Genomic DNA, 26,732 nt, shown 5'->3' with positions numbered 1-26,732 from the left:
TTCAATTCTTTTCTTTCAAATGTTAATGAAGTGTATAAACAAATTTCAAAGATTTGTATACAAGTCTCGACCCTGACCACCTAGCCAACATCTATGAATTTGAGCTATCTCGACATCAACCAACATCTATGAAATTGAGCTATCTCGACATCTTGTGGGTTGATCCTCCGTATCTCCGTGTATTCTTAAACCCATCAATTGTGAATAACCTACAACCCAATTCTTTTTGTTGGAATCTCCAGGTATCCAAAAACCACGGCCACGCTATTACTAGCAATTAACTCCTCAATAAAATTGATTATTTATTTTTAACATTGTCTTTAATGTTATTTATCTTAAACACTTATTTTTCTTGAAAAGGGTAATATTGTTATCTTTATTTTAATAAAAGGTATATATGTCTGATCAAGTGAGTTAACGTGATTTATTAGCTATTTCGCAAGATAAACTAAACATTAGTTATTTTGTTTCTGATCAACTATAAATAAGAAGAATTTCAGACGTCTATCTATGAAAATAATTATAATCAATAAAGAAATTTTAGTTTACAGTATTAGTTTAAATTCTCGTTTATTTTAAGTCCACACACCAAACATAAATGAGTATTTCTATTTCGTGGGAGTCTATGTAATGCAAGGGAATCAACTTTATTATATCCCTTTCAAACAAACTTTTACAATTTTAATACAAATTCTTCATCCTAAACTAATTTAAAAAAACAAGCTCTTAGATATAATTTATACTCTCTTTTCCATGGTTTAAAAAAAAAAAACTTCAAAATGTTTAAAAGGTGTGACAGTGATATAGTTAGCATAAAGCGTACATTATAAGCTAGTCCCATGTTTTTATGCATCTATTCACTACTAGAAATTAGGCTTGTAACATTTCCGCTGTAATAGACTTCGATACTCGTTGCAATACTTATCTTACAACGACATTTAGACGTTATAGCAATGACAACAGTTGTTGTTAGAAACCTGTAGCTAGAAGTCTATTACAACGACCAACGTCGTTATAATATCTACGTCATTGTTACATATCTATTACAACGAACTATGTCGTTGTTTTAAGAATTTACAAGCATTCAATATGCGCACTTTCTTGCAACGAAGGTGTCGTTGTAAAATACCTATTGCAACTATGCTGAATCGTTGTGATAGACAGATATTAGCGGTTATTTCTCGCACTATTCTTCTGGAAGATATGTTACATCTTTTTGTCATTTAGACTTGGCTCATAAAACGAATGTATGGTTTTACTTGGAGGAGAAAGTAATATATCGAAACATGGAGTATTACTTCTCAAGCAAAAAAATAATGCACAATTCTTGGTTGGGCCAAACAACTTATTCATATACTCGACTCGACATAAGCAATTAATAAGCTACAGAAGAATACAAATTCAAGAGAAAACTTTGCCAAGCTATGGGCCGGAGCATTACAAATACGAGTGATAAAAGAAACCGTACAGACTTCAAAACTATCACTAGAAGGTGCAAAATTTCGTCTGCGATCAGTCCCAACGCGGTTTTGGCTGCTTAATTTTGTAGGTCGGAGAGAATCGACGTTGCTTCTGCTTCACCGCTGACACAACGAGTCTCCCATCGTCCATCTCGGTGTCGATGGAGATAGCTAACAGTCCATACTATGGCGGTGGCCAAACTTTAGGACTGCTTCTGCCTCGAAAAAAATAAGCCGTCCATTAAACCGTTCTTTCAGCCGTCCATTTAACACTTATTTTCCCATCACCTCACCATAGAACCAACGCAATTAATTCCTTCCCAAGATCTCGGGACAGACTTGTCAAACCCCCTTATGACGTCTCGAAGTAGTCCCGCTAATTTCCATACTCGTTTCAACTCGCGTGGAAACATGTCTCCGGACTGCAGTTGCACCTCGATCAGCGGTCATCGGCGATGATTTCCCGTTTCCAAAGATTAACCCCAATTGATATCTAATTTTTGCACACCCACACAAACATCTTCACCTAGGGCGTGTGTGTTAATCTTCCATAGGTACGACAACCAATCAGCCTCGGATTTTGGATTCGATAAACTCGCATCTTCCTTTCGATCCTGAGCCACCAAGTATCCACTCTTCACACTATATATTTACCATTGTTGGTGATGCCACAAGAGCTGGTCCTCCAGGCTTAGACTAGAGCGCGATATCGAGATAATTTGGTCCTCGTCCGGTGGCCTGACACTGCTTGGATCAGCAGTGTGTCCCCTATCGTCATTTTTAAGATGTAGTTCGCCTCACGTAGACTATAAACAGCCACATTTAGGCATTGTAATATCGAGACAAGTTTTATATTAAGACCCATATTAAATTGAATGATTTCCCTCTTTATTGGGGTTTTCCTCTTCCGTGATGGTATCTTTTCGATCTCTTGTGTGAGTTGGGACGGTAAAATCATTGCATGCTTGGGGTTGGTAGCTCCAAATCATTCCCATTAGCAGCAATGGAATTTTTATTTTTTTCACCCTTGTCTATAATTACAATAATAAAGTTTAGCTAGCGCATATACGATACCTTTTTCATTAAACTAGCAATAGGAAATTAATAAAGACGATCTATTATTAAGAGCAGCGCATTAAAAAGAAATTATTCAAGAAAAAAAGACGCTAGCCATGTACATGAATGAATTTCATGTGACCACTAGAAAAAGTGGTGCTATTAAACCTTCATCGGAATATGTTGCATTTAATCAAGACTTGGTATGAGTTATTATGTTTGACTGATTATTATTGTTTGTGGGTAGTAAAAAACGTGGGGAGTGTTTATAGGATCGTGGACTTAGTGTTTAGTGGCTGAGTAATTTTAGGATCTAAGTTTGTTTTGTTGTGCTATATAATGCACACCATGCGTTTGTGTTATTGAAAAACTAAGAAAGAAAAAAGGAAATCTTCCCAGACTTGCACTTTATTCCATTATCTTTGTTAATTATTTCAGAGTCTATTCTCTTTTCTTTTTCCATGTTGTCTTTCTTTCTTGTTGTAATGTTTTAATAGGGACCATATCCAACAAGTGGTATCAGAGCGCCAGGATGCCGAAGCAAATGCCATCGCCGAGCCGGGTCATCACAGATGTCGCGATGCAAAAGGGCGGGAGAGAGCGAGTCATGACGCTTCAATATCCGTTGCTCACACGGAGCAACTACGGTGCATGGTCGATCAAGATGCGGGTCAACTTGCAAGCTCAAGGTGTGTGGAATGCTATCGAGCATGACGAAGTTGACGAACAAACGGATAGATTGGCTCTCGCCGCCATCTATCAAGGAGTCCTGGAAGATTTACTCCTAACGTTGGCGGAGAAGGACTCGGCCAAGGAAGCGTGGGAGATGCTCAAGACGATGCACATGGGCGCGGAGCGCGTCAAGGAGGCGAAGGTGCAAACCTTGAAGAGTGAATTCGAGGTGCTTCGCATGAGAGATGGCGAGTCGGTGGATGACTTTGCCATGAGGTTGACGACCATTGTCAACGGCATCCGAGCATTGGACGACAAAGCAGAAGAGGTCTACGTCGTCAAGAAACTTCTCCGGGCCGTCCCGCCAAAATTTTTGCAGATCGTGACGTCGATCGAGCAATTTGGCGATTTCGAGACCATGACCATGGAAGAGATGATAGGTCGTCTCAAGGTTCACGAAGAGAGACTTCGTGGCTACAACGAGAAGGAAGAAGGAAATTTGCTTCTCACACACTCGGAGTGGGTGTCGCGGATGAAGAGGAGTGGTGGAAATGGCGGTGATAGCCGTGGCCGAGGTCGCGATAAAAGCAAGATTAAGTGCTTTAATTGCGATGTGTACGGTCACTATGCGTCGGAGTGCCAAAAACCTCGCCGTGATCAAGAGGAGGTGGCCAACCTCATTTTGGATGCCGATGAAGAACCGGCACTTTTGTAGTCGATGTGCAAGAAGAAGACCCTCACCTCGGATCTAGATAAGGGTATCGTAGTCAAGTCTAGATTAGGGGGGAATTTGTTGCATTTAATCAAGACTTGGTATGAGTTATTATGTTTGACTGATTATTATTGTTTGTGGGTAGTAAAAAACGTGGGGAGTGTTTATAGGATCGTGGACTTAGTGTTTAGTGGCTGAGTAATTTTAGGATCTAAGTTTGTTTTGTTGTGCTATATAATGCACACCATGCGTTTGTGTTATTGAAAAACTAAGAAAGAAAAAAGGAAATCTTCCCAGACTTGCACTTTATTCCATTATCTTTGTTAATTATTTCAGAGTCTATTCTCTTTTCTTTTTCCATGTTGTCTTTCTTTCTTGTTGTAATGTTTTAATAGGGACCATATCCAACAGAATATACTTCTAGAAGGATCTCTCAGACTTGTAATAGTGGCCATATGTAGCTTCCAACACCATTTGATACAGAAGTCCATTAATTAACCCAAGTTTGCCCCAACTTCAGATTGACACACTGAAAAACAAGCCAACCATGAATCAATTAAAATCTGTAGTCAAGCTTTTAGTTTTCTCATGCAAAAAAGAAATCTCACCTTAATTTTCTTGTCTAGCATTCATTGCATACATTTGTCACCCGATATTACACACTTCTACGAAATTCACGTAAACGAACCAATCAAATATATTGCCCGCGTATTCCTTTACTGCAACTCCATTCTTTGTGACCCATTTATAAACATGAATAGCTCTATACTTACGACCTTTATCGTCGTATGCATACGATTTATCAATTTCCTCTACTTCATCTATTGTATCAGATTCTGTATCAGAACACTCAACTTCTGAATCAAATTCCTCAATTTTCTCTTCTGCATTTGTATCAGTACCCTCTACTCATGAATCAACTTCATCGTGATTGCTTGAATAAACTTCTTCATCGTCACTTGAATCAACTTCATCGTCATCACTTGAATCAATTTCATCCAGCACATCTGCTACTTCATTAATCTGCATAATCAAACGACAAAAATAAGCAATCCACCAATGACATCAATAAGTAGATAAATCACAGACAAGTCACAAATTGCTCTCTTTGTCCTCTAGTAAAATCATGAAGCGATTGCGTAGCTGCAAATCCGTTTCCTGAAAAAAATTACAAACAGAGACTTACACTTTACACAGCAATAATTTCACATCAACTATAACATAACATAATAACCGATTCCGAGAAGGAAAAAAACAAAGAAGAATTCGTACGGCCGGGAAACAAACAATGAAAATTGCAGGCACACAAAAATTCTAAATATTATTTATGAAGAATGAGAAATATTGAATCTGAGAACCAGGGAAGAAGAAGAAAAGAAAAGAGAAGCTTTTGATTGCCGTGAACAAGAGAAAAGAAAAGAATTTTTCTTATTGATTTGACAGAATAACAGACATTCAAACATTTAAATACAACCCAGAAATAAAAGAGATGAGTCAAGGAACGACATAATTTCCTTATACAAGCGTGGTGACTAAGCAACAACTCTAAGCTTCAAAACACCCCCCCTAAAGATGGACTGTAAGTGTTAAGCAAGTTCATCTTAGACATGAGGCTTGACAATGCTGGTGAAGCAAGCGGCTTATGTTAGGATTTTAAATCCCTAAATTAATCTTAATTCAATTCAAGAGAAACCAAACCATAGATCTTAATAGCGGAAGCGTATCTGAATCCATGGATTGAAAATACAAAAGAATGGTGGTCTTCTGATTGCAGTTTACCTGAGTCTAAAGAATTCTTGTTGATGGGGATACAAGAAAAAATCGTACTTTCTGCAATCAGGACCTACCCTGTTATTAATAACTGTCAGACAATTACTAATAACTATTGCTTATTTCTAATTTGGCCCCTCATCAAATTAGATTAGCACTTATGATAGTCACATAATAACTTCATGACAAATATGTCCTTGAGTCACAAACCTTATTCTAAATTAGACCACATCAATTTTGACTTAATTAATAATGACCCAACACATTTATTTAATGACATTAGTTGTCCCAAAATTATTCTAACAATCTCCCACTGGACTACGCATGTATAAAATAAATGTGTCAACCTTAGCGCGCATAAAATGTTTGTCATTATCATGATGTGACATATTACAATCTCGTCCATCAATTACATCAATATAGGATCAAAGTTGTTTTCGTTGTATCAATCACAACTAAACACGTTAGTGGTCACATACATCAATATAATCAAATGATATAGATCAATCATGAAGATGTGGTAGATAAAATTATATGCAAGGTGATCTATTCATATAAATTTTATCTGATCATACTTTAATGAGATCAAACTTTATCCTGAATATGCAAAAATGTAATAAACTAATACCATAAATCTGATCAGAAACAAGAAATATGCGTGTTTACAAATAACACAAACAAACATAAAGCACACAACATAAATAAAATAAACAAACAAACTCCTACTGAATCTAGATATCCTGAAGCTTTACAACACCCATATGAGAAGTGTGTTCGTGAAAGACCTTCGGTGGTAGACCCTTTGTAAGAGAGTCCGCTATCATGGAGTTTGTTCCTAAATGCTCTATGTAAATCTGTCAACTTTGCACTCTTTCCTTAACAACTAAGAACTTGATGTCGATATGTTTCGACTTCGTCGAGCTCCTGTTGTTGTTGGAATACATTACGACTGATTTACTATCACAATATAACTCAAGCGGCCTTTCAATTCCTTCAACAATACGCAGCCCCGTGACAAAATTCCTCAGCCATATACCATGGTTGGATGCCTCATAACATGCTACGAATTCTGCTGCCATGGTGGATGAAGTTATAAGAGTATGTTTTGCACTCTTCCATGATATAGCTCCACTACCCAACAAATAGACATAGCCTGATGTGGATCTCCTACTATCTTGCCATCCCGCAAAATCGGAGTCAGAATAACCAATGATCTCCAAATGGTCTGACCTCCTATATGTGAGCATGTGATCTTTTGTTCTTTTCAAGTACTGTCACGCCCCGGGAAAATGGGGTGTGATTATTGAATAAAATTAAACACTAATAAACTTTACATAACTATCCTACGGTGCATACTCGGTTATTTACTTTACAAGTCCAAAGATAAAGAAAGGAAACGAAAATAAAACAAACCTTCGACACTTGATAGACTATCCAGCGAAAACCTTCAAACTCTCGACCACACTTAACTCCGAGGTCTTCCTAACCCTTCTCCTTCTCACATCCTGATTATAAGAAAAAATTGAGGAAACTAGGGGTGAGCCTGAGGCTCAGTAGGTGCTATAGTAATGGTTTGATTTTCAAAAAGATTTTCGAAAATAATACTTACTTTATAATAATAATATTCTTGTCATGCGTAAATCACCATACACGTACAAGTATAATAATAGTCTTATACGTGTAAATCACCATACACGCACAAGTATAACTCGCATGAATGTAAATTGCATGAATGTAAATGACGAAATGCTGATGCTAGAAATGTAAATGCAAGAAATGCAATTGAATTTAAATGTGCATCTATGCCCATTTAAACATATACTATTTCCTGAGCCCCTGTCAACATAACCCGTGACAGTCCTCTGATCAGAATGGTGCACTCTCCACACCCTTATATATATACGATTGCACTATCCGCTTCATATATATATGTTCCCGGCTCTATCAGGATATACAAAATATTTTATTTCGCAAATACAGGATATATGTATAATATCGAAAATATTCTCAACTTCGTGATCAGATATCCTGAAATGAAGTTCCGCCACATTTTCTAAGAGCGGTTTAGATTTCGTGGCACGTTCACAACCATTTTCATTTCGAAAATAATATATAGTTGATGCCAAACCATAAAATCAGGAGAGAATGGTTATAATAACCTACCTCGAGAGTAAACGTCTATGTCGCTCGTCCACGAGACGTTCGTTCGTCCTGTGAACCCGAACGTTCACTAAAACCGAGATTCCAGACGTTCACTTACTCCGTGAACCCTTTAAACGACTTTCAGCCTTGAGTCCTATCACGATAATCAAACCGACTTTGAATCAGAACTCTACGAGTAATTCACGATACTCAAACTCAAACGTACGATTTAATAATCGTAGGACCTAAATACATATCTAACTATAAGGAATCCAAGTTCTCGGAATAAAATCCAAACGATACGAGGACATGTAAACTCGAACGGAAAAATACAATCAATCTCAAAACCCGAGAAGTAATCCTAACCAGCAAGCCTCGTTCTTCTCTTTTCCGAATTCCAAAGGAAAGTATCCAAACTTATTATTATTAAGCTCGCGTAACCAACAAATCGAACACTAAAACAAGATCGAGTCTTAACTCTCAAAATCCATAAACGAGCTTAATAATAATAACGAATAATCTATATTTTTTTCCTTTTCAACTTACATCGAAACCGACTTAAAAAAAATAAAATAAAACGTATTAACGTACTAACTCGAACCGATTCGTACAAAAATAACTTTAAACTTCATAATTACAAAACAATAATAAAATAACTCGCTAATTTCTAAACGGACGATTCGCGAGTCTTCGAGCCAAAATCGAAACGCCGTTATCCACCCGACGTTCTCTCGGTCTCGTTCGGCCTCGCCTCGTCGATGTTCGCGCGATAGCTCTGTCATGTCTCGGGCCACGTCCTCGTCGTCCCGAACCAGCTGTTTTGGGCTCTGCGTAGCCTGTCCTAAACCGAGCCTAGACCCTCGATAATAAAACTCACACAAACGAGGTCAAACAATCCGTCAAATTACAATTTCCAAACAAAACTAGAATCCAACTCAATCAGCCAAAACAAAACCATAGTGAATCATTCTCAAGACACTAATCACCAAAAGCCAGAATTCATAACAACATCATACGGCCAAGCACAACTCACGGCCAACATAACAAAATTCAAACCAACCTCATCCAAAAATCCAAAACAAACACAAACCCAACCTCAAATCAAACCAATAATCATGAAAATTACCTCAAAATCTCCATACCACGTTCAAAATAAAAAACCCCCAATTTCAAACATTCATAAACCCTAATTTCCATAATTTTGGCCAAAAAAATTCAAGAGAAAATCCAAACAATAATCTTAATCCATGAATCCGAGTAACAACATCACAAACAAGTTCAAATAACCTCTCAAGCCAATCAATTTCCCGGAACAAGCAAGACAAACAAGAATCCCAAATTTTGAATCTCAACCTAGCTTTTCAAAATTCATTCCGGGTAAGAGAGATTCTCACCTAATTCTTGTGAGATTCGGCTTCCTTGGTGCTTTCTCTCTCTCTTTCCCAGTGTCTTTTCCTCGGCGGCGGTCCTTGGTGGCTCGCGGCGGCCGTTTTCCCTCAGCCACGGCGCACGCTCGAGATGAGTTTCGGGTCTCGGTGACTTGCTGTCGGCCGAGCTTCTTCTTCCTCCGCGAGCTCAACTCCGTCTCACCCTCTCTCTCTCTCTCACACTCGGTCCCTCTCTCGCTCTCTCCCCAGAGTTCTCTTTCTTCTTCTTCTTTCTTTCTTTCTTCTCTTTCTTTCTTCTCTTTCTTTCTTTTTTTTTCCTGGTTTGCGTTTTGCCTTAGTCGGCCAAGTGATATACATCACTTACAAAAAGTTTCCAAACTCTTGATGACGTGGCAATGCTATACTTATCCTTTTATTTACAATGCAACCCCTTTTTCCTTGTTTTCTTTCAAATGAGCCCGGAAAACATGACAACCACGTCCTTGTCACAAAATTTTGTGACTGAAACCATAACCGTTCGAACTTTTAATTAAATGACTCGAACCGAGAATTTTCTCGTTCGTTCTCAATTAATTCAAATATATTCAAGGTTTCTCAGAATTAATTCTCGTCCTTGAGAATTTACTTTCTTAAATTAGATTTCGGAATATCTCATTGGAAAATAATTTATTATACGAAACGAACTCGATAAATCCTTCATTCATTCCGAGATTTCTCCTTACCTTAATATATTTAAACTAATTCAATAAACGTGTTATTCCAACCCAAAAATGTGGAAATGATTCTTAGAAAATTAATCACATAATTTTCTCGTCCTTTTGATGAACTTAATTTACAACATTAAGCTTAAATTTCGAGTCGTTACAGTTCTCCCATCCTTAGAAAAATTTTGTCCCAAAATTTAAGATCTAACTGGGTACATGGAATAAGTACGGATATTTTTCCATCATATTGCTTTCCAGTTCCCAAGTCGCTTCTTTCTTTCCATGACGTGTCCACAAAACCTTCACCAACGGAATCTCACGGTTACGAAGACTTCATTTTTCTATCAACTACCTGGGTTTACACTTCATCATAAGTGATATCCTCTTGGATTGGTACATCTTCGAGTTGAACGATAGCTGTAGGATCGGGTTCGCTCTTCCGAAGCATTGACACGTGAAAAACATCGTGCACAAATGATAACTCTGGCAGTAAAGCAAGTCGATAAGCCACAAGACATACTCGTGCAGTAATTTGAAAAGGTCCTACGTATCGAGGAGACAATTTCCCTTTCTTTCCAAAACGGGAAATACCTTTACGTGGAGATACTTTCAAAAGTACGTAGTCTCCTACTTCAAATTCGAGTGGCCTTCGTCTCTTATCAGTATAGCTCTTTTATCGACTCTGAGCTGTCTTCAATCGATGCTGAATGATCGCGATCTTCTCATTAGTTTTTATTCGATAATTGTAGCGCCTGTTTGAACGTGACCTTCTGGTTCAATCCAACACACACGAGATCTACACGGTCTTCCATATAAAGCTTCAAAAGGGGCCATGCCTATGCTGGACTGAAAACTGTTGTCATAGGCAAATTCAGCAAACGAGAGTTTCTCTTTCCATTTGTTACCAAAATCCAAAGCACACGCTCTCAACATGTCTTCCGAGATTTGAATAACTCTCTCAGATTGCCTATATGTTTGAGGATGAAAAGCAGTACTGAAATTCAGTATTGTTCCCATGGCTTCTTGGAAACTTCTCCAATAATGAGCAGTGAATCGCGTATCTCGATATGAAGTAATGCTCAAAGGAACACCGTGATATTTCACCACGTTTTCTAGATACACCCCAACTAGTTTCCTCTTGGAGTACGTTACCTTGATGGGAATGAAATGGGCAGACTTTGTAAGTCGATCCACGATTACCCAAATTGTATCAAAGCCTTCCTGCGACTTTGGTAGATTTGTGAGAAAATCAATGGTTATATCTTCCTATTTCCATTCAGGTATGGGCAACGCTTGCAACATCCCTCCTGGCTTTTATCGTACAGCTTTCACTTTAAGACAATTCTGGCAACTCCTGACATAGCCGAGGACGTCTCTTTTCATATTGCGCCACCAGAATTATTTCTTCAGATTCTGGTACATTTTATTGGCTCCAGGATGAATGGCGTAGCGAGACTTATGAGTTTCTTCCATAATCGCTTTCTTAATCTCGTTTACTAGCGGAACAGCTAAGCGATTCTTAAAATACAAGCTTCTATCCCCTCGAACATTCCAATGTTCTAGCGTCTCACCGTTCTTCAATCTTGTCAAAACTCTCAGAAGATGCTTATCTTGCTGCTGATTCTCTTTAACTTGTTGGACCAGGTACGGTGGATCTACCAGATTATAGATCACCGCTGAATCACGAATCTCGAAGAGCTTGAGATCGTAATCCCCAATTACCATTTCTCTCTTCCAATTCAGCAATGCTAGCGTTGCTAAAACACCTACACATTTCCTACTCAGTGCATCAGCTACAACGTTAGCCTTACTAGGATGATACTTGAGAGTAAAATTGTAATCCTCCATGTATTCAATCCATCGTCGTCGACTCAAGTTCAGATCTCGCTGAGTAAAGAGATATTTCAAACTCTTATGATCAGAAAAGATTTGAAATCTTACCCCGTAAAGATAGCATATCCATATCTTCAACGCAAAGATGATGGCTGTTAATTCCAGATCATGAGTTGGATAGTTCTTCTCGTGAGACTTTAATTGACGAGAACCATAAGCGACTATGCGTCCATTTTGCATCAAAACGCATCTCAGACCTTCTTTAGAAGCATCTGAGTAAACCTCATATGGCTCGCCCATCTTCGGGATAGTGAGAATTGGTGCACTGGTTAAAAAAACCTTCAACCTTTGGAAAGCATTCTCACACTGATGATCACACTCAAACCGAACATTCTTCTTTGTGAGTCGGGTCATTGGTGCTGCTATCCGTGATAAGTCTTTAACGAACTTCCTGTAGTATCCAGCCAAACCAAGGAAACTTCGAATCTCTCCAACGTTCTTTGGTGGCTCCCATCTTAAGATTGATTCTATCTTAGGAGGGTCTACAGATATTCCATCTTCAGTTATCACATGCCTAAGAAACTTAACCAAAAATCACACTTCTCCTTCTTGGCATATAATCGATTCTCTCGACAAGTTTAAAATGATTCTTAAACGTTGCTCATGCTCTTTCGCCTTCTTTGAGCAAATTAAGATGTCATCAATGAAAACAATGACAAACTGATCCAAGAATATCCAAAAACTCGATTCATCATGTCCATAAAAGCTGCATGAGCATTCATCAATCCAAAAGGCATTACCAGGAACTTAAAATGACCATAACGAGTCCTGAAAGTTGTCTTGGGAATATCTTCCTCACGAACCTTCAGCTGGTGATACCCAGATCTCAGATCTATCTTAGAAAAGAATCGAGATCCTCCCAGTTGATCAAACAATTCGTCAATCCTAGGCAATGGGTACTTATGTCTTGATTGTCACTGCATTCAGCTTCCTATAGTCGATATACGACCTTAAACTTCCATCGTGTTTCTTAACGAACAACACAGACGCTCCCCATGGGGACGTGCTATATGGAATGTATCCCTTGCTTGTCAACTCATCAAGCTATTTGCATAACTCTTGAAATTCCGCAGGGCCATCCTGTACGGCGGAATAGAGATTGGCAAGGTACCGGGGATAAGATCAATACATAACTATATCTCCCGATCAAGCAGTAGACTAGTCAACTCTTCTGGAAAACGTTGGGAAATTCAAACACAACATAAATAGCTAATCAGGTATTAGCATCTTCTACGTCGACTTCTGATGCCGAAGAAGTGCATAACATGAAAAGTTTCTTCGTCCTCCAACGTAAGACTTCATGATACAAGTCTGCATCCCCTGGCCTTGGCCTTTCTGATAAGGAACTATCTCCCTAGATTCCATACGTAGCTTAAATCTTTGCCAATGGAGATCTAGTTGAACTCTATACGTTGACAACCAATCTATGTCAGAACATTACCTTTCACATACATAGGTTGTCCACGTATATTTTTCCCGATTCAACCAACATTTCTAGGCCATATCCTAGAACACTTTCCATATCCAGCTCATCCTTGTTCATGTCGGGGATGATTCCCCCATATAACCATATTAATGCGGAAAAGTAATTAATTACGCTAATCATGAGCTAATTAATTCAATGATTATATGACAAGATCTAGATTTACGTTAATTAAAAAATTATACGAGAGCATATATGTCAAGCAACCGAAATAAGAGTAAACGAGTACTTACATTGATTTTCGGTTCACGAACTGAAAGCTTTCACAATCCGTCTTCGTTCTTGAACGTACAAGCCTTAACACGATCAAATAAGGGACTCTACTTCAAGGACTCGATGTGATGACACCTTAGTCTTCCGAAACGTAATCTCCGAGACGAATAAGAAAGATGAGTGGGCACAGTCTTTATCTCACTAGATCACGAAACTAGGTGTTTCGAGATCTCTCTCTTATTTTACTAAGAATGGAAACAAATTTCCAAGGGAAGGAAGAGGCAGATGCACGGCCAAGGAGAGGCTAGGATGCACGAAATTTTCACCAAAAAATTGCTTATTTTTGCCTTCTCATAAACCCCTATTTATAGTAGTAAAATGAGATATTCATGGAATCTTCCAGAATATTTTATTTCCTTTTATTGTGTTCACACTAGTGGATTAAATCTAGGCCATTGGATCTCAACAATTGAATCCTACTTTTTCTCTCATCCATCAGATCAATATCTATGGGATATTATTCTCTATTTAAATAGAGAATATTTTATTTAGTGAGAATAAAGGGGAATATATTATTTCCCTTTAAATATATTATCATATATTCTCCTAAATACTTTCCTTTAAATAAGGAGAAAATATAGGACAATATCTTATATTATTCTCTCTCATTTATTTAAACAACTAAAGAGAAAATATTGGTAAATACCAATATTGAAAAAATCGAATTTTAGGCACACGGCCAAGGGGGATTTACGCAACTCCTATGCCGAAATTCCCAAATCCGATTTTCATATTTTGTGCAAGGCCCAATTGCTTAAAACTCAATTAATCATTTATTTACTTGGTCCAACAATAAACAAATAATTAATAATTGTTTATTTACTTGATCAAACAATAAATAAACAATTCTACCATAAATATTTATTTAATTATGCGAATACCCGTTTTCCAGAATTAATGCTATCAATCACAATTACAGCAAGTGAGATTAATAATGATAAACATTATTATACGAAAGTTTTTATCCGCCTTTATCAGAGCCGAATCGGGGACTATGGACCTAGTAATAGAAGCTTAACAAATCCGATGAAAAAGACGAATGTCTTTTCTCTTTTTCCATCGATTCGTTTAATCTTGGTCAAATACTCCACCTTGTAAGCCAAGACTGAACTCTCCTTTATACTAGAATTATATTTACTCATCGTGAGGAGTGTCCACTGATATAGTCAGTTCGTGATCAAGATCCTCCAGGTTCAACTCGTGTCAAGAGAAGTCAATTTTTCCGTTATACTTCTCTTGATACATATCAGCCCTAACCATTGTTGCTTCCCCAGCGAAAGATTCTTTCGAACGTTACTTACTTCGAAAGTGCGCGCAATCTATCGGTTCTGGAATCAACCCTTAGGTGAGAGAACATTAACCTTCTTTCAGGAATAGCCTTATGCTGGATTCCGTATCTGTAAATCATTTTCCACTCGAATTATGCTCTGAGAAAACTCCCAAGACATAAGCTATGATTAGCATGAATAGCCTTTTAGCGAATGAGTCAAAGAGCTCAGTAATATAACCCAGTGTCCATGATCACTTCAGGATTTAGATCAAGTCTCACTGTGACCATCATAGTGGCCTCGGTTAGTGTGTCGTAACGGTCCTTAAACGACACATCTACACCAAGACCTGTCCGGGTCGTACACTTACCACAAGTGTAGAATGCTCCCACATAGTGATCAGCCTTCACCCATGTGTTCCACATATATGACTTTAGATATAGTTTTCCAGGCATATATCAGTCATCGACCATGTTTTAGCACACCGCCCTAACTCAGGTGCCCAGCACGTGACTCAGTTAGATACGGAGGCTATGGAATAATGAATGTTTAATAAATCTCATTAAATAAGAAATAACGCTTTCAATTCAAATAGATAATAAATGTCAAACTTTATTTTATTAACAATTTCAACGAGAATTTACATAAGTATCTTCTCGTGGGCAAGAATTCCTAACAATCTCCCACTTTGACCTAGAGAAGATATGGCATGTATCTAAGGCCCATTCCTTCCACGTGTTTCACGAACACATGTTCGGATAGTCCCTTTGTCATTGGATCCGCAATGTTGTCCAACGTCGAGATCTTCATGACTGCCACGTCTCCTCTTCGAACTATTTCTCTTATAAGGTATTTTCGTTGTATATGCTTTCCTCTCTTATGGCTGCGAGGTTCCTTCGAGTTTGCGATGGCTCCAGTGTTATCACAGTGGAGTTGCACAGGCTCGTTCATTTTAGGAACTACCTACAGTTCGGCTAAGAAATTCTTAAGCCAAACAACCTCTTTGGCTGCCTCGGAAGCTGCAATATATTCAGCTTCCATAGTAGAGTCTGCGATACTCTATTGCTTAATGCTTCTCCAGATAATTGCTCCTCCATTGAGAGTGAACATTGATCCAGACGTTGACTTCAACATGTCACGGTCTGCCATAAAATCAGAGTCAGTGTATCCTTGTATCACCAAGTCATTACTTGTGTATACAAGCATCATGTCTCTAGTTCTCTTAAGATATTTTAGGATATGCTTAACAACTATCCAATGTTCTTTACCAGGGTTTGACTGGTATCTACTAACAACTCCCACTGCATAGCATATGTCGGGTCTAGTACACAACATGGCATACATCAGACTCCCAACTGCTGAGGCATATGGAACTCGACTCATATCCTCCACTTCTTGCGGTGTCTTAGGACATTGCTCTTTCGACAGGAACTTTCCTGAACGAATTGGCAATAACACCCCATGGGCATTTTGCATCGAGAAGCGAGAAAATACCTTATCTATATAAGTACCTTGAGACAGAGCTAGTAGTTTGTTCTTCCTATCACGAATGATTTGGATTCCTAGAACAAAAGCAACATTCCCCAAATCCTTCATTTGGAATTGCTTTGCCAGCCACTCCTTTATGTCAGACATTACTTTAATATCACTTCCTATAAGGAGGATATCGTCTACATAAAGGACTAAGAAAACAACTACTTTCTTCGAGTACTTGTAAACACAAGGCTCAAAAAGGTTTTGTTCGAAACCATAGGTCTTGATCACATCATCAAACCTTTGGTTCCAGGATCTAGACGCTTGCTTGAGTCCATAAATGGACTTCAATAATTTGCAAACCTTGTCCTCTTGACCCTTTTCTATGAATCCGTCTGGTTGAGCCATATAGATTTCTTCTTCCAGATAGCCATTCAAGAATGTCGTCTTTACGTCCATTTGCCAAATCTCATAATCGTAATGAGCGGCAATGGCCAGAAGAATTCAAGAATTCTGATGGATTTAAACATGGCTACAGGAGAGAAGGTTTCGTTGTAATCGATTCCTTCTCTTTGGGTAAAACTCTTAGCCACAAGTCTAGCCTTAAAGGTTTCGACTTGTCCATCAGCTCCTTTCTTCCTCTTATAGATCCACTTGCACCCAATCGGTCTAATTTGTTCGGGTGCATCTACAAGAGTCCAGACTGAGTTCGAGTGCATAGACTCTATCTCTAGATTCATGGCTTCTAGCCATTTTTCCTTGTCCAAGTCGACCATGGCGTCATTAAATGACACGGGGTCGTCGTCGTTCGCATCCAAGGCAACAACGTTTGCCTCAAAACCAAGATATCGGTCGGGCTCTCTAGAGACCCTCCCACTACGACGAGACAGTGTTTCTACCATGTCTCATTCCTCAGCGGAGGCTGAGTATCGTGTTCTCGCGGCGGCAACAAGCGAGGTGCTCTACTGTGACAACCAGACTGCCATTCACATTTCCTTAAACCTATCTTTTCACGAACGAACGAAGCACATCGAAATCAATTGTCACTTCGTCTGTGACAAGCTGAAATCAGGGGTAGTCAAGCTTCTTCCGATTTGGACTCATAATAAGCTTGCCGGTATTTTCACGAAGCCACTATCGAGATCGACATTCCGACCTCTTTTGTCTCAGATGGTCGTTTCTGTTACTTTGTGTATCTGATCTTTTAGCTGTAAAAGTAAAGATGGAAATTCGGTTAAATAGATATTTCTTATTTATTTTTAACGGAATTTAATCGCGTAAAATTAATTGAACAATTAATTTTAACCGAATTTTTGGTGAAAATTAACCGTTCGGTTAATTTTAATAGAGTAAATTACCAATTAATTGATGTTAACCGAAATCTTTCAATAACTTTAAAAAAGTGATATAATTAATGTTGTTATTACTGACATATATAACACTACCGATATTTGCAATGTGAATATGCACTGATAATTGAATGTTAATGAACTGCATTTATTTTGCACAATATCTTATGAAGTTTAATAGTATTAATATTTTTATATTATATTTTTTTCCTTAAATACGGATAGAATAATTAAAATGCATTAATTTTAAATGGTAATAGTTGATATGTCATTAACAACATTTATTAAATGGGGAAGTTTTTATAATAACGTGGAATGAAATGGGCAAGCTTTCATTAAATGTAATGGGTGAGTTTTTTTTTTTTTATTTTTTTTTTATTTTTTATATTAACGTGCAATTCAAAACTAATTAATTGCCTGAATGTGTATTACCGAAAAAAAGCAAAAAAAAAAAAAAAAAAAAATACACATCTTAAATGTACACGGTTATTTCGGTTAATTGAAGTTAATTGGGCAAACTTTTTTTTTTAGGTTAAAAGTTAACCTATGACCGCTCACTTCGGTTAACAATTATTTGAAGTTAACCGAATTTCCACATTTAAAAGATATTTTTTGTCCACCTTGAATTTGCATTTTATGACATTGACTTATCTCACACAGAGTAGTGTCGTTTAGTTTTATACGATGTGTATAGTTGGCAGACTCGCTTGTCCACGCTAGCTGCCAACTGATTATTTTTACTTGATTCTCGTTCATTATTTTTCCAAGTTCTCGATTCTCTCTCCCTTCCATTGTCTCTCGATCCTCAATACTTATAACTATATACTCTTTCTCAATAATCAATACGATTTTAAATATATTTAAATTTTTATGTTTCAATGATTTTTTTTTATACATTACGTTTCAACTAGCGAAACTTCTTTATTAATTTTTTTTAGATGGGCACTATTGATCAATATGACATTATATATTATCAGTGCAAGTGCATGTGACATGGTTGACCAAAATTACATGATAAACGTTTTTTTTTTAATTATTGTTATCCTAGCTTAAATTTTTATATGCTTAGAGCATCTCCACCCGGACTGCATTTGGTGGTAATAGCGTATGTATTGACTCCAGCCGTACTCTTTATTTAACGCCATTATGGCGTGAGATGCTTTTTCAATTTGGTGTCACGCCAAATATGGCGTGACACTATTCACTACTCCAAAATATTTTTTTAGTCCCTATAAAGTTTATAATTTATATATTTGTATTGATTTGTAAAATTATATCATATTTATCCTTAAATTATTCATTAAATTTATTTTCAAATACAACATTAATATTTGGAGTTTGAAAAAAACTAAAATGACATTAATATTAAAAGAGAAATAAAATAACATTACAACGACATCGAAATGTAAAAAAAAAAACATTAAAATAAATAAAAAAAAACAAAATACAACAAAATAAAATTAAACATAAATTTACAATACATAAACTAGTAGTCAGGAAGATTAGCGCCGGATCCTCCAAGACCAGTGAAATATTGTGAATATGAATCATAATTGGGAAATGGTGTTCGAGATTGTTGTTGTTCGGCTCTCTTTTGTAAAACTTTGGCTTGTTCAGCTTCCCAAAATGCACGAACCTGAGGATCTGATATTTTATTTAAATTCATTTTCATTATTTTATTTTCTTCTCTGATTGTTTTCAAATTATTATGCATAACATGTATCCCTTGCTTGTCAACTCATCAAGCTATTTGCATAACTCTTGAAATTCCGCAGGGCCATCCTGTACGGCGGAATAGAGATTGGCAAGGTACCGGGGATAAGATCAATACATAACTATATCTCCCGATCAAGCAGTAGACTAGTCAACTCTTCTGGAAAACGTTGGGAAATTCAAACACAACATAAATAGCTAATCAGGTATTAGCGTCTTCTACGTCGACTTCTGATGCCGAAGAAGTGCATAACATGAAAAGTTTCTTCGTCCTCCAACGTAAGACTTCATGATACAAGTCTGCATCCCCTGGCCTTGGCCTTTCTGATAAGGAACTATCTCCCTAGATTCCATACGTAGCTTAAATCTTTGCCAATGGAGATCTAGTTGAACTCTATACGTTGACAACCAATCTATGTCAGAACATTACCTTTCACATACATAGGTTGTCCACGTATATTTTTCCCGATTCAACCAACATTTCTAGGCCATATCCTAGAACACTTTCCATATCCAGCTCATCCTTGTTCATGTCGGGGATGATTCCCCCATATAACCATATTAATGCGGAAAAGTAATTAATTACGCTAATCATGAGCTAATTAATTCAATGATTATATGACAAGATCTAGATTTACGTTAATTAAAAAATTATACGAGAGCATATATGTCAAGCAACCGAAATAAGAGTAAACGAGTACTTACATTGATTTTCGGTTCACGAACTGAAAGCTTTCACAATCCGTCTTCGTCTTGAACGTACAAGCCTTAACACGATCAAATAAGGGACTCTACTTCAAGGACTCGATGTGATGACACCTTAGTCTTCCGAAACGTAATCTCCGAGACGAATAAGAAAGATGAGTGGGCACAGTCTTTATCTCACTAGATCACGAAACTAGGTGTTTCGAGATCTCTCTCTTATTTTACTAAGAATGGAAACAAATTTCCAAGGGGAGGAAGAGGCAGATGCACGGCCAAGGAGAGGCTAGGATGCACGAAATTTTCACCAAAAAATTGCTTATTTTTGCCTTCTCATAAACCCCTATTTATAGTAGTAAAATGAGATATTCATGGAATCTTCCAGAATATTTTATTTCCTTTTATTGTGTTCACACTAGTGGATTAAATCTAGGCCATTGGATCTCAACAATTGAATCCTACTTTTTCTCTCATCCATCAGATCAATATCTATGGGATATTATTCTCTATTTAAATAGAGAATATTTTATTTAGTGAGAATAAAGGGGAATATATTATTTCCCTTTAAATATATTATCATATATTCTCCTAAATACTTTCCTTTAAATAAGGAGAAAATATAGGACAATATCTTATATTATTCTCTCTCATTTATTTAAACAACTAAAGAGAAAATATTGGTAAATACCAATATTGAAAAAATCGAATTTTAGGCACACGGCCAAGGGGGATTTACGCAACTCCTATGCCGAAATTCCCAAATCCGATTTTCATATTTTGTGCAAGGCCCAATTGCTTAAAACTCAATTAATCATTTATTTACTTGGTCCAACAATAAACAAATAATTAATAATTGTTTATTTACTTGATCAAACAATAAATAAACAATTCTACCATAAATATTTATTTAATTATGCGAATACCCGTTTTCCAGAATTAATGCTATCAATCACAATTACAGCAAGTGAGATTAATAATGATAAACATTATTATACGAAAGTTTTTATCCGCCTTTATCAGAGCCGAATCGGGGACTATGGACCTAGTAATAGAAGCTTAACAAATCCGATGAAAAAGACGAATGTCTTTTCTCTTTTTCCATCGATTCGTTTAATCTTGGTCAAATACTCCACCTTGTAAGCCAAGACTGAACTCTCCTTTATACTAGAATTATATTTACTCATCGTGAGGAGTGTCCACTGATATAGTCAGTTCGTGATCAAGATCCTCCAGGTTCAACTCGTGTCAAGAGAAGTCAATTTTTCCGTTATACTTCTCTTGATACATATCAGCCCTAACCATTGTTGCTTCCCCAGCGAAAGATTCTTTCGAACGTTACTTACTTCGAAAGTGCGCGCAATCTATCGGTTCTGGAATCAACCCTTAGGTGAGAGAACATTAACCTTCTTTCAGGAATAGCCTTATGCTGGATTCCGTATCTGTAAATCATTTTCCACTCGAATTATGCTCTGAGAAAACTCCCAAGACATAAGCTATGATTAGCATGAATAGCCTTTTAGCGAATGAGTCAAAGAGCTCAGTAATATAACCCAGTGTCCATGATCACTTCAGGATTTAGATCAAGTCTCACTGTGACCATCATAGTGGCCTCGGTTAGTGTGTCGTAACGGTCCTTAAACGACACATCTACACCAAGACCTGTCCGGGTCGTACACTTACCACAAGTGTAGAATGCTCCCACATAGTGATCAGCCTTCACCCATGTGTTCCACATATATGACTTTAGATATAGTTTTCCAGGCATATATCAGTCATCGACCATGTTTTAGCACACCGCCCTAACTCAGGTGCCCAGCACGTGACTCAGTTAGATACGGAGGCTATGGAATAATGAATGTTTAATAAATCTCATTAAATAAGAAATAACGCTTTCAATTCAAATAGATAATAAATGTCAAACTTTATTTTATTAACAATTTCAACGAGAATTTACATAAGTATCTTCTCGTGGGCAAGAATTCCTAACAATCTCCCACTTTGACCTAGAGAAGATATGGCATGTATCTAAGGCCCATTCCTTCCACGTGTTTCACGAACACATGTTCGGATAGTCCCTTTGTCATTGGATCCGCAATGTTGTCCAACGTCGAGATCTTCATGACTGCCACGTCTCCTCTTCGAACTATTTCTCTTATAAGGTATTTTCGTTGTATATGCTTTCCTCTCTTATGGCTGCGAGGTTCCTTCGAGTTTGCGATGGCTCCAGTGTTATCACAGTGGAGTTGCACAGGCTCGTTCATTTTAGGAACTACCTACAGTTCGGCTAAGAAATTCTTAAGCCAAACAACCTCTTTGGCTGCCTCGGAAGCTGCAATATATTCAGCTTCCATAGTAGAGTCTGCGATACTCTATTGCTTAATGCTTCTCCAGATAATTGCTCCTCCATTGAGAGTGAACATTGATCCAGACGTTGACTTCAACATGTCACGGTCTGCCATAAAATCAGAGTCAGTGTATCCTTGTATCACCAAGTCATTACTTGTGTATACAAGCATCATGTCTCTAGTTCTCTTAAGATATTTTAGGATATGCTTAACAACTATCCAATGTTCTTTACCAGGGTTTGACTGGTATCTACTAACAACTCCCACTGCATAGCATATGTCGGGTCTAGTACACAACATGGCATACATCAGACTCCCAACTGCTGAGGCATATGGAACTCGACTCATATCCTCCACTTCTTGCGGTGTCTTAGGACATTGCTCTTTCGACAGGAACTTTCCTGAACGAATTGGCAATAACACCCCATGGGCATTTTGCATCGAGAAGCGAGAAAATACCTTATCTATATAAGTACCTTGAGACAGAGCTAGTAGATTGTTCTTCCTATCACGAATGATTTGGATTCCTAGAACAAAAGCAGCATTCCCCAAATCCTTCATTTGGAATTGCTTTGCCAGCCACTCCTTTATGTCAGACATTACTTTAATATCACTTCCTATAAGGAGGATATCGTCTACATAAAGGACTAAGAAAACAACTACTTTCTTCGAGTACTTGTAAACACAAGGCTCAAAAAGGTTTTGTTCGAAACCATAGGTCTTGATCACATCATCAAACCTTTGGTTCCAGGATCTAGACGCTTGCTTGAGTCCATAAATGGACTTCAATAATTTGCAAACCTTGTCCTCTTGACCCTTTTCTATGAATCCGTCTGGTTGAGCCATATAGATTTCTTCTTCCAGATAGCCATTCAAGAATGTCGTCTTTACGTCCATTTGCCAAATCTCATAATCGTAATGAGCGGCAATGGCCAGAAGAATTCAAGAATTCTGATGGATTTACACATGGCTACAGGAGAGAAGGTTTCGTTGTAATCGATTCCTTCTCTTTGGGTAAAACTCTTAGCCACAAGTCTAGCCTTAAAGGTTTCGACTTGTCCATCAGCTCCTTTCTTCCTCTTATAGATCCACTTGCACCCAATCGGTCTAATTTGTTCGGGTGCATCTACAAGAGTCCAGACTGAGTTCGAGTGCATAGACTCTATCTCTAGATTCATGGCTTCTAGCCATTTTTCCTTGTCCAAGTCGACCATGGCGTCATTAAATGACACGGGGTCGTCGTCGTTCGCATCCAAGGCAACAACGTTTGCCTCAAAACCAAGATATCGGTCGGGCTCTCTAGAGACCCTCCCACTACGACGAGACAGTGTTTCTACCATGTCTCATTCCTCAGCGGAGGCTGAGTATCGTGTTCTCGCGGCGGCAACAAGCGAGGTGCTCTACTGTGACAACCAGACTGCCATTCACATTTCCTTAAACCTATCTTTTCACGAACGAACGAAGCACATCGAAATCAATTGTCACTTCGTCTGTGACAAGCTGAAATCAGGGGTAGTCAAGCTTCTTCCGATTTGGACTCATAATAAGCTTGCCGGTATTTTCACGAAGCCACTATCGAGATCGACATTCCGACCTCTTTTGTCTCAGATGGTCGTTTCTGTTACTTTGTGTATCTGATCTTTTAGCTGTAAAAGTAAAGATGGAAATTCGGTTAAATAGATATTTCTTATTTATTTTTAACGGAATTTAATCGCGTAAAATTAATTGAACAATTAATTTTAACCGAATTTTTGGTGAAAATTAACCGTTCGGTTAATTTTAATAGAGTAAATTACCAATTAATTGATGTTAACCGAAATCTTTCAATAACTTTAAAAAAGTGATATAATTAATGTTGTTATTACTGACATATATAACACTACCGATATTTGCAATGTGAATATGCACTGATAATTGAATGTTAATGAACTGCATTTATTTTGCACAATATCTTATGAAGTTTAATAGTATTAATATTTTTATATTATATTTTTTCCTTAAATACGGATAGAATAATTAAAATGCATTAATTTTAAATGGTAATAGTTGATATGTCATTAACAACATTTATTAAATGGGGAAGTTTTTATAATAACGTGGAATGAAATGGGCAAGCTTTCATTAAATGTAATGGGTGAGTTTTTTTTTTTTTTTTTTTATTTTATTTTTTATATTAACGTGCAATTCAAAACTAATTAATTGCCTGAATGTGTATTACCGAAAAAAAGCAAAAAAAAAAAAAAAAAAAATACACATCTTAAATGTACACGGTTATTTCGGTTAATTGAAGTTAATTGGGCAAACTTTTTTTTTTAGGTTAAAAGTTAACCTATGACCGCTCACTCCGGTTAACAATTATTTGAAGTTAACCGAATTTCCACATTTAAAAGATATTTTTTGTCCACCTTGAATTTGCATTTTATGACATTGACTTATCTCACACAGAGTAGTGTCGTTTAGTTTTATACGATGTGTATAGTTGGCAGACTCGCTTGTCCACGCTAGCTGCCAACTGATTATTTTTACTTGATTCTCGTTCATTATTTTTCCAAGTTCTCAATTCTCTCTCCCTTCCATTGTCTCTCGATCCTCAATACTTATAACTATATACTCTTTCTCAATAATCAATACGATTTTAAATATATTTAAATTTTTATGTTTCAATGATTTTTTTTTTATACATTATGTTTCAACTAGCGAAACTTCTTTATTAATTTTTTTTAGATGGGCACTATTGATCAATATGACATTATATATTATCAGTGCAAGTGCATGTGACATGGTTGACTAAAATTACATGATAAACGTTTTTTTTTTTTAATTATTGTTATCCTAGCTTAAATTTTTATATGCTTAGAGCATCTCCACCCGGACTGCATTTGGTGGTAATAGCGTATGTATTGACTCCAGACGTACTCTTTATTTAACGCCATTATGGCGTGAGATGCTTTTTCAATTTGGTGTCACGCCAAATATGGCGTGACACTATTCACTACTCCAAAATATTTTTTTAGTCCCTATAAAGTTTATAATTTATATATTTGTATTGATTTGTAAAATTATATCATATTTATCCTTAAATTATTCATTAAATTTATTTTCAAATACAACATTAATATTTGGAGTTTGAAAAAAACTAAAATGACATTAATATTAAAAGAGAAATAAAATAACATTACAACGACATCGAAATGTAAAAAAAAAAAAACATTAAAATAAATAAAAAAAAAACAAAATACAACAAAATAAAATTAAACATAAATTTACAATACATAAACTAGTAGTCAGGAAGATTAGCGCCGGATCCTCTAAGACCAGTGAAATATTGTGAATATGAATCAGAATTGGGAAATGGTGTTCGAGATTGTTGTTGTTCGGCTCTCTTTTGTAAAACTTTGGCTTGTTCAGCTTCCCAAAATGCACGAACCTGAGGATCTGATATTTTATTTAAATTCATTTTCATTATTTTATTTTCTTCTCTGATTGTTTTCAAATTATTATGCATAACATGATAATAGAAGATGAGCGTGATCTCAACGTGCCCATTGAAGTTAACATAGAAACGTCACCATTGAGGGTTGAATTAGCGGAGAATGATGATATACGATTTCAAGAGTTTTTCAGTCGCTACAGACAAATAAGAGACAAAGATGCACATATCACGCTCCGAAATGCATTGATCGACCATTTGTGGGAGAGATATTCTAATTCAGATGTGTAATTGTACTTTTTTATTTTATTTTATGTTATTTGTTACGTATTGTATTTTGTGTTTAATAAATATTAAGTTTACTTCGTGTTAATTTGTATTTTGAATAATTTTATGGAGTAATACTTCATTATTAAATAATGAATAAGTAGTATAATTAAAAGATATTAAATAAATATAAGGGTATAGAAATAAATAAGAGAAAGTTGAATATAAAATTAATATTTCAATTTGGTGTAAAAAATAGAGTTCGGTTGGAGATGAGGTAGTGTTTGATGTGACATGTACTGTGAAATAGAGTAGAAAATGGTGTTATTGGGTGGAGTTGGTCTTAGTGGTTGGGAAATCAAATTTCTACACTTGCTGGCCATTTAATACAGGGAATCGAGTAATTTTGAACGGTTCTCAACATAATCCATTGACAATCAATATTGGAAACTGCGAATCGCATCACATGGGATGAATTGATTGTTTCCTGATTACAATTTGTTTTTGGAACGAACGCGAGGAGGGATATAATATAATTTAAAAATTTGCTATTTTAGAAAGATTCCTTAGGTGTCATAGCAGTATCTATCATGGCTTATTATGTACGATCACACTACCAAAAATGTGGGATA

At 36.8% G+C, this 26,732-nt stretch overlaps 1 protein-coding gene and 2 pseudogenes across 1 annotated transcript; 1 reads left to right on the top strand and 2 right to left on the bottom strand.

Annotated features, from left to right (window-relative positions):
• Positions 1 to 3,048: 3,048 nt before the first annotated feature.
• On the top strand, positions 3,049 to 3,903 carry LOC149401026 (uncharacterized). Its single transcript, XM_089610584.1, has one exon. The coding sequence runs from the start codon at positions 3,049 to 3,051 to the stop codon at positions 3,901 to 3,903; it is 855 nt and encodes a 284-aa protein (XP_089466710.1).
• Positions 3,904 to 15,514: 11,611 nt separating this feature from the next.
• On the bottom strand, positions 15,515 to 16,297 carry LOC149401025 (secreted RxLR effector protein 161 pseudogene; annotated as a pseudogene).
• A 5,764-nt stretch (positions 16,298 to 22,061) lies between these two features.
• Positions 22,062 to 22,844, bottom strand: LOC149401024 (secreted RxLR effector protein 161 pseudogene; annotated as a pseudogene).
• Positions 22,845 to 26,732: the final 3,888 nt, after the last annotated feature.

The sequence above is a fragment of the Urtica dioica genome, chromosome 4, assembly GCF_054948205.1.
Source record: "Urtica dioica subsp. dioica isolate 48M chromosome 4, U.dioica_male_clone48M_v1_H2, whole genome shotgun sequence".
Taxonomy (NCBI): Eukaryota; Viridiplantae; Streptophyta; class Magnoliopsida; order Rosales; family Urticaceae; genus Urtica; species Urtica dioica.
Note: the sequence above shows the minus strand (reverse complement) of the source record. Positions and strands in the feature narration are given on the sequence as shown.